The 9610-nt window shown below is 44.9% G+C and overlaps 1 protein-coding gene and 1 long non-coding RNA gene across 5 annotated transcripts in view; one reads left to right on the forward strand and one right to left on the reverse strand.

The window, feature by feature from the left end:
- Positions 1-3801, reverse strand: part of CTDP1 (CTD phosphatase subunit 1) — a 41935-nt gene extending 38134 nt beyond the window's left edge. For 3 of the 4 annotated variants that reach the window (XM_047766904.1, XM_047766903.1, XM_047766905.1), the window contains exon 1: positions 3306-3801. In XM_047766904.1, the coding sequence (XP_047622860.1) occupies positions 3306-3610 (305 nt within the window). In that variant the 5' untranslated portion in view covers positions 3611-3801. The remainder of the gene's footprint in view (positions 1-3305) is intronic. The other variant, XM_047766902.1, reaches the window with a different exon arrangement.
- On the forward strand, positions 369-1059 carry LOC125119644 (uncharacterized). Its single transcript, XR_007133134.1, has 2 exons — positions 369-505; positions 949-1059. It is a non-coding gene; the product is annotated as an uncharacterized LOC125119644 (long non-coding RNA).
- Positions 3802-9610: the final 5809 nt, after the last annotated feature.

Here is a 9610-nt window from a genome sequence, read left to right on the forward strand (position 1 = left end):
TATTGCTAACCGAACACTGGAAAACAAAACAAATATCCATTTGAAGTACAGACTAAGTATAATGGGTTCAATTAAACAAAGTGACAATTTCTAAAGTTTCAGACATAAGTGTCTTTAAATGAGTAATCTTTTAAAGAGGACAAATGTCCATGGCCAATGATAAAATGTTTTAACTATAATAACTAATTCATTAAGATTCTTTTTTTTTTCCTTTCTTTTTACAGCTGCACCTGCGGCATATGGAAGTTCCCAGGCTAGGGGTGGAATTGGACCTGCAGATTGCTGGCCTACACCACAACCACAGCACTGCCAGATTCAAGCCACATCTGCAATCTATACCACAGTTCAAGGCAATGCCAGATCCTCAACCCACTGAACAAGGCCAGGGATTGAACCTGCATCCTCATGGAGACTACGTTGGGTTCTCAGCCTGATGATGACCCACAATGGGAACTCCAAGACTCTATGGATACCAGGATGAAAAAGTAATCCCCTTGCTTCCCAGGTAAGACTTCTGCAGACAATTATTTCACTGTACCAACTGAACTGTGTTTAAATTTTAAAATAGCCTCACTAATTTCAAACACTGAAATGGGGTACTAATCTCAGGTTGCACTCTATTCTAAGGTTTTGTCTTTTTTTTTTTTTTTTGCTTTTTAGGACTGCACCCACTGCATATGGAGGTTCCCAGGCTAGGAGTCGAATGGGAGAGCTGCAGCTGCCGGCTTACGCCACAGCCACAGCAATGTGGGATCCAAGCCACCGCATCTTTGACCTATACCACAGCTCAAGGCAACAAGGGACCCTTAAACCATTGATGGAAGCCGGGGATCGAACCTGCAACCTCAAATCTAAGATTTCCTATTTTAAAAGCCAGAGACAAATAATGCTGCTTTTATTGGAATGGTTTTCACTTTATTCAGTAATTCTTTTTGTCCTGCTCCTCAGCTGACTCACTCCAAACTCTGGCTGAGCTGCACCTTCTCCCTGAAGACAGAATGGCTACTGGACACAGATAAAGCTGGTCAGGTGTCAGTAAAAGATGCAAACACACACCTACACAGCCTCTTCCTGTGTCGGTCTTTATCTCATGATATTTCTTCCCTGATTATTTTAGATTTATATTTTCCTTTTCTTTGGAGTCTTCAATGTATGCCTATGAATAACAGAAAAAAAAAAAAAAAAGCAGACTTGGGATGGGGGACATCATCAAGAAAACAATTAACAGATTTAGTTTCTGGCAGATGGTGCCTTGTCAGAATATTCCCAAATCAAAATAATTTCAACTCACATACATGTTATGAAGACAGAAACAGACTCTCGTTCCATTCACTTCCCACACTGGGGTGCTTTGGATGAAACACGGCCTAAGGAGAGAGCAGCACGGAGGAGCCAGGGGAAGCCTCACTCAGCAGGGCCGACGCCGGCACATCAGAGCCCCTGCCTCTGTCAGAGGAGCAAGGATAGTCCCCACCTCCACCTGACAGCATGAAGTATTACAAAAACATACAGTCCTGTTCGAGGTCCCGAGAGTAATCTAGTGATTATTTTAACTCCACCCCGAGGCAGGATTTCTAAGTTTCTAGAAACGTTCACTGCCTGAGAACCACCTCTGATGTGGTCAGGATGAGCCTTGCTGATGACAGCAATGACAGAGACAGGACGACTCCAGCTAGGTGAGCCCAGCTCTGGTCTGGTGCTTTACACATACCTCGCACAACTGTGTTCCAGGAGAAATGCTATCACTCTTCAGATTCTCAAAAGGCCCTGTGATGAACCTCTGCAGACCTGAGATCTCAAACACACAAAACACACAAGACAGAAAACTACTCCCAGCTGGGAATTTGTCACAAGATTGTTTTCCCAGCTGATTGGTGAGTTTACTGTATTGGGTTACTCAGACTTGCGGGACTGATCAATGCACTGTACATGAAGTCTCATTAACTGCTGTGACAGTCACTGGCCTGTGTGGGCCCTGGCAGCCTTTTCTGAGCAGTCAGAGGAACAGAACAGCATGGAGAGGAGTTCTTTCCCTCAGGGATTTTCTACACAGTGAAACACCAGCATCATGCTGCACCTTCATCATTTAGCTGACGGATTTACAGGCTCATTAGTGCCCAAGCAATGATCAGGTAAGACTTGACTTCAAAGCCATGCTAACAGCATAGTAGTGTGTTACACACACCAGCACAGCGAGCCCCTCCCTTCTAAAGGAGGCCAAGCAGATGGCTCCAGTGGAGGATGCAGCCTAGGCCACCCCGCCTGCATTCAGTGGGCAGGTACTGGCAGGCGAGCAGTAGGCTGAGGACTAGGCTCTACCTCCCAAGATGACAGAGACATAGATGGAGAATGAGGCTCCCCGCGGTTGGGGAGGAGGTGGTTCTATCCTGGTCATTCGCTTCTGTGTGAATGGAGCAGAAGAGGCTCAACAACCAGAGGTCACTCAGGCCACAGGGAGAGTGGGCAGAAAGGGAGCACTCAGGGCACACTGTGGCCCCCACAGAGGTAAGCTGAACAAGAGCCACTACAGCAGGAGTCAGGAATGCTCGCCTGCCCCAGGTTCTGTTCCTGAAAACAACCACATGTGTACACACCTTTGCACACAGCACTGGTAAACTTAGAGAAATATGAACTGACGAGCTCATACACTTCAAAGAAGAAAAAAAGTCACTCTACATGGTTAAAACAGAGGTACCTACAGCAAAAGCCTATTGTAGGAGGGTGTACTACTACTTTGCACACTGACCTACTTGTGCCAAAGCTGCACCCCCCTTCCTAAGCTTGATGCAGAACTACACTAGATATTACAGGCAACGTTTCACAGGGTTTACTAGGATCTAAAGAAGTGCACACCTCCCAACAGTTATTACCACGACAACCAGCATGGGGCATGTCTGATTCCTCCTGTACTCGCTATGGGCCCATGTCTTCCTAATTTACAAACGTGCAATCCTACCACAGAAAAAAAGAAGGGAACACAACTGTTCTCTAAAGAATTCAATTTTGGTAGTTGAGAACTTAAAAAAAAAAAAAAAAAAAAACCCAGCCGCCTCTGATTATTAAGTCACAAGTAGTGACTGTCGTCTGGCCTTAGAAAAACATGCAGTCACACAACAGTGGGCCTTACCTTCTAAAGCTCTCCCTAAGTGCATCCCGTTCAACTGCAGCCTCAGAGACTTTTCCTACCCAGTTTCCAGCTCAGGACCCCCTCCTGGCCTCGGCCCTTCCTCCCTCTCCCGGCCCAGAACCTCTTTCCAACCCGGCCGCCCCGCCCGGCCCGGCCCCGTCCTCCCCTTCCCACTCACCCGGGGACCACCACCTGGCCCGGCTGCGCGCACAGTTCCCGAACCACACCAGCGCGCTCCGACCTCAGTCTGCGCTCGGTACGCACGCAGCTCCCGGAGCTCGCGCGGGCAGGAGCGGGCCCGGCGGGCTGCGCGGAGGTTGCGGCCTCGCACACAGCCAGCACCGAGCCGATGCGCACGGTTGCGCCCGCCGCCACCTTCCACTCGAGTAGGCGCAGCGGCCCGGGGCCGGGACAGCGCACCTCGGCCACCGCCGGCGGCGGGGCGCCCTCGGTGGGAACGCGGCCGCCGGGCGGCGCCTCCATCGCAGCTGTGCGGAGTTGCTGTGGAAAAGCGGCGGCGGGCGCTCAGGGCCCGGCGCCCATCGCGGGCTGGCGGGAGACCCAGGCCCAGGCGGAGGTGGCGGCAGCTGCGGAGCACCAATTCTCTCCCCGGCACCGGCTCCCACCCGCCGCCCGTTCCCCGCCGACTTCCGGGACAGCGTGCGATGTCACGTGCCGCCGCGTGCATGCGCGGATGAACTGAGGACCCGAGTTAAAAACCACGCCCACGCGGGGCCCTAGAGGTCCTGCACCAGCCACGGGCAGTGAGCCCCATCCTAGAACCACACCTATGGGGCTGATTCCGGTGGAAACAGTGTTCTTAGTCCCCATCCGTCCCACGAACACCAGCGTCTGGGATCGCGGGTCCCAGCATACAACGCGCACCCCCCCCCCATCAAACGCTGAGGTTGGACGTCGTGGTGGGACTACAATTCCCGGCGTGCAATGCGCCCCCCTGTGTCACGAGTTCCCATCAGGCACAGCGGCTGGGGCTTACAATGAGAGTCTGTATTCTGCAGTTCCCCTGGGCTGCTGAGATCCAGTATACTGAGAACTAAAATATCGGTATGCACGGTGCTTGGCTGTCCCACAGCCCTCCATTTGCTGAAGTCTTGGGGATGTCTTTGGACTACAAGGCTGAAGTCCCGGCATGCAACTTGCCTCTGTCCCAGAAACACCGTCAGGCTCTGCGGTCCCAGCATGCAACGCGGGGCGCCGACCCACGACTCCTCCCGCTGGCGTTGAGGCTGGCTGCCTGTGGGACTGCAAGGCCTAGGGTGCGCCACTGGTGCGCTGCTGTCCCATGGGTTCCAGTGGGGCGTTTGGAATTCCGGCATGCCACGCGGGTTTCGTGGAGCTGCTGTCCTAGCATGCGGAGCGCGGTTGGGATTTGGAACCTGGTGGGCGCCAGGTTCCCTGCATCCCCCAAGAGTGCCTGTTTTGGGGTCTTCTTTGGTTCCGACCCTCCGCGCACTGTCCCAGCCCTCTTGCCCTGGTGCCTGCCTGGGGAGACTGGAACCACCTGGAGACCAGCCTTTGGGAGGAGTGGACGTGGTGGACTGCGGCTGCCCTCAAGGTCTTTCTTGATTCGATTTTTGAAGAGCTGCACTCTCTGGCGGGAACTGGACAGAAGCACCTGTCCCAACAACAGAGCCCTTAGGTGCATGAAGCAGAAACTGATGTAATTTAAGGGAGGCAGACAACTCAACAGTAGTATGTGCATAACTGTGTTGTACTTTGCTTTATTTCACTTTGTGGATACTGCATTTTTTCACAAGTTAAAGGTTTGTGGCAGCCCTGTATGGAGCCAGTCTATCGGCACCATTTTTTTGTAAAAGCGTTTGCTCATTTCATGTCTGGGTCACGTTTTGGTATTTCTCACAATATTTCAACTTTTTAATTATTATTTGTTATGATTATCTGTGATTAGTGACCTTTGGTGTTACTATTATAGTTGTTTTGGGGGTATGCCCGGGTAAGATAGTGAACTTAATTGGTTAATGTTGCGAGTGTTTTGATTGCTGCACTGACCAGCCTTTCCTCCCATCTCGCTCCCTCTTCTCTGGCGTCTAAGTGTAATTAAGCAGATTAATAAACCATAATGGCCTCTAAGTGTTCAAGTGAAAGGAAGAGTCGCACATCTCTCACTTTAAATCAAAAGCTGGAGATGATTAAACTCAGTGAGGAAGGCATGTCAAAAGCTGAGATAGGCCGAAAGCTAGGCCTTTTGCGCCAAACAGTTAGCCAAGTTGTGAATGCAAAGGAAAAGTTCTTGAAGGAAATTAAAAGTGCCACTCCAGTGAACACACGAATGATAAGGAAGCGAAACAGCCTTATTGCAGATATGGAGAAAGTCTTAGTGGTCTGGATAGAAGATCAAACCAGCCACAACATTCCCTTAAGCCAAAGCCTAATCCGGAGCAAGGCCCTAACTCTCTTCAACTCTATGAAGGCTGAGAGAGGTGCGGAAGCTGCAGAGGAAAAGTTTGAAGCCAGCAGAGGTTGGTTCATGAGGTTTAAAGAAAGAAGCCGTCTCCATACCGTGAAAGTGCAAGGTGAAGCAGCAAATGCTGATGTAGAAGCTGCATCAAGTTATCCAGACCTAGTTAAGATAATTAAGGAAGGTGGCTACACTAAACAACAGATTTTCAATGTTGATGAAACAGCCTTATATTGGAAGAAGATGCCATCTAGGACTTTCATTGCTAGAGAGGAGAAGTCAATGCTTGGCTTTAAAGCTTCAAAGGACAGGCTGACTCTTTTGTTAGGGGCTAATGCAGCTGGTGACTTGAAGCTGAAGCCAATGCTCATTTACCACTCTGAAAATCCTAGAGCCCTTAAGAATTATGCTAAATCTACTCTGCCCGTGCTCTATAAATGGAACCACAAAGCCTGGATGACAGCACATCTGTTTACAACATGGTTTACTGAATATTTTAAGCCCACTGTTGAGAACTACTGCTCAGAAAAAAAGATTCCTTTCAAAATACTACTGCTTATTGACAATGCACCTGGTCACCCAAGAGCTCTGATGGAGATGTATAATGAGATTAATGTTGTTTTCATGCCTGCTAACACAATGTCCATTTTGCAGCCCATGGATCAAGGAGTCATTTCAACTTTCAAGTCTTACTACTTAAGAAATACATTTCGTAAAGCCATAGCTGCCATAGACAGTGATTCCTCTGATGGATCTGGGCAAAGTAAATTGAAAACCTTCTGGAAAGGATTCACCATTCTGGATGCAATTAAGAACATTCGTGATTCATGGGAAGAGGTCCAAATATCAACATTAACAGGAGTTTGGAAGAAGTTGATTCCAACCCTCATGGATGACTTTGAGGGGTTCAAGACTTCAGTGGAGGAAGTAACTGCAGATGTGGTGGAAATAGCAAGAGAACTAGAATTAGAAGTGGAGCCTGAAGATGTGACTGAATTGTTGCAATCGCATGATAAAACTTTAACAGATGAGGAGTTGCTTCTTATGGATGAGCAAAGAAAGTGGTTCATTGAGGCAGAATCTATGGGTGAAGATGCTGTGAAGATTGTTGAAATGACAACAAAAGATTTAGAATATTACATAAACTTAGTTGATAAAGCAGCAGCAGGATTTGAGAGGATTGACTCCAATTTTGAAAGAAGTTCTACTGTGGGTAAAATGCTATCAAACAGCATTGCATGCTACAGAGAAATTGTTCATGAAAGGAAGAGTCAATTGATGTGGCAAACCTCGTTGTTGTCTTATTTTAAGAAATTGCCACACCATCCCCAGTCTTCAGCAACCACCACCCTGATCAGTCAGCAGCCGTCAACATCAAGGCAAGACCCACCACCAGCAAAAAGATTACGACTCGCTGAAGGCTCAGATGACTGTTAGCATTTTTTAGCAAGAAAATATTTTTAAGTTAAGGTATGTCCTTTTTTTTTTTTTAGACACAGTACTATTGAACACCTAATGTGCAACATAACTTTATATACACTGGGAAACCAAAAATCCATAGAACTTGTGATATGTGCTTTACTGTGGTGGTGTGGAACCATACCCTTAATGTCCCAGAGGCAGACCTTCATCGCCTTCAGTTGGATCTGTCTCCTTTTGTTCTCTCCTCTGATTTAAAAAGTGTGTAAATTATGTACATATCAAAGACTGCAATGCTAAAATGAACCTATCTGCCAACCTAAAATCTAGAACATTACCAATATTGTTATAACTACTCCTCACCATCCCATCCCATCGCCTTGATTATTCCCCTCCAGAGGCATCCGCCATCCTCAGTTTCATGTTTGTCCTCCTTTTACATGGTGTTTTGCTGCATTTGTATATAGCTATGCACAAAGGTACTGTTTGGTCATGCCTGTTTTTGAGGTTTATAAAATGCATCATTTTTCAATCTACGAATGGCTTTTTTATTTGTCACTATATCTAAGATGTATTCATAGCACTTTATATGGTCCTAGTTTTTATTGTGACTTCTGTATAGTAGCTCACTGTATGAATGTAACAGGGTACATTTATCCATTATCTTTTAGATGGACATTTGGATTGTTTTCACTTTTTGGTATTATGAAAATTGCTACAGTGAGCATACCTCTGCATGTTTCTTGGTGCACATTGGTTAAAAATCTGAGGATATGTATGTGAGTGTGGAATTGCTGAATCAGAGTATGCAAATGTTCAGATTCTGAGATAATGCCAAAATGGTTGTCTCAGTGTATGCGCTCACCACATCTTCAGCAAATTGGTTTTATCAGACTTAATTTTTGCCAATCTAAATGAAAATCCGAGTGGTGGTTTTAATTTTCATTCTTCTATTAGCCATTTTGGCTTAGTATCTTTTCCTATTTTTTATTTACCTTTTGTGTTTTCCATGAAGTGTCTGTTCAAGTTTGTTGCTCATTTTTCTGTTGAGTTGTTTCTCTTTTTCTTATTGAGTAGTTCCTTATGTTTTTGGGATATATATATATATATCTTTTATTGTTTACATGTTACCCACAACATCTGCCAACTTTTGGCTTGTCTTTTTCATGATCTTTTGAGAAGTCCTTAATTTTTAGAATACATCCCCTAACCTGAGGCTGTAAAGATGTTACACCCATTTACCTTAATAAGTTCTTTTATTTCTTTACTTCTGAAATTTGTAAAAGTTTGCCTTTTACAGCTAAGTCTATAAATAGTAATAAATGGATGTTTTGTGTATGCTGTAAGCTGGGATCTGATTTATGTCTTTCCGGTGTGGGTAACCAATTGTCCCAGCTCTCTATTGAAAAGCTTATCTCTTTTTCACTGTGCTGTGATGCCATCTCTAATACACAGTAAGTCTCTATAAATATATGAGCCTATTTTGGACTTTCTGTTCTGATTTGTTCTTGCATTGTCTTAATTGCCACAACTTCACTGCAAGGCATGGTATTTGGGAAGGCAGTTGGGCCCACAGTAGCTTACTTAAGAAGTTTTGTGGCTATTCTTGGCCTTTGTTTCATAAATTTTAGGAGTAGTGTGTCAAGTTTATGGTTTAAACCTGTTAGAATTTTGATCAGAACTGTATGGAATCTATAATTCGGTTTGAGGAGAAATGACATCTTTGTAATTTGAATCTTCCCATTTGTAAATGCAGTATATCATTCTATCTATTTAGGCCTCCTTTAAAATCCTGCAATAAGGATTTATAATTTTCTGCATATAGGACTTGTACATTTTTTGTTAGATTTATTCCTTATTTTTTGTTGTCAGTACTTTTGTTGATACATAATACTTTTTAAAAATTGATGATTTTCTGATTGATTTTGCTCATATATAAAAACGTAGTAGATTTTTGTGAATTGATGTTACACCTATTTACCTTAGTAAGTTCTTTTATTTCAGATAGTATATCAGTAGATTCTTTGGATTTTTATGTAGAAGTTTGTATCATTTACATATAAATGTTTTATTATTTTCCAAGTTTTATAGCTTTATTTTTTTCTTTTCTTGTGTGTGTGTGTGTGTGTGTGTGTGTGTGTGTGTCTTTTAGAGCCACACCTGCGGCATATATTCCCAGGCTAGTGTTCGAACTGGAACTGTAGCTGTCGGCCTACGCCAGGGATCGAACCCTCATCCGCATGGATATTAGTTGGTTTCGTTACTGCTGAGCCATAACGGGAACCCCTGTATTTCTTTTCTTGCCTTACTGTGCGAGTTTATCTCTGTACTGAAGTGATGAACAGGATCAGATATTGTGGGTATCCTTGTCTTATTCCAGATTTTAAGGGAGACGTTTACAACAGTTCCCTGATGAGGGTTTTTTGTATATCCATTATAAGGTTAAAGAAGCTTCAGTCTTTCCTGAGCCTCTTAAAAGATTCTTAGGATCATTTTAGAATGATAGCAAAAGTTTTCTGCATCTTCAAGGTAATCATATGGCTTTTCTCTTTTGTTAAAATTATATGGTATTTTACGTATATAAAAATATATAGGAGTTCCCATTGTGGCTCAGTGGTAATGAA

Source organism: Phacochoerus africanus, chromosome 2, assembly GCF_016906955.1.
Source record: "Phacochoerus africanus isolate WHEZ1 chromosome 2, ROS_Pafr_v1, whole genome shotgun sequence".
NCBI lineage: Eukaryota > Metazoa > Chordata > Mammalia > Artiodactyla > Suidae > Phacochoerus > Phacochoerus africanus.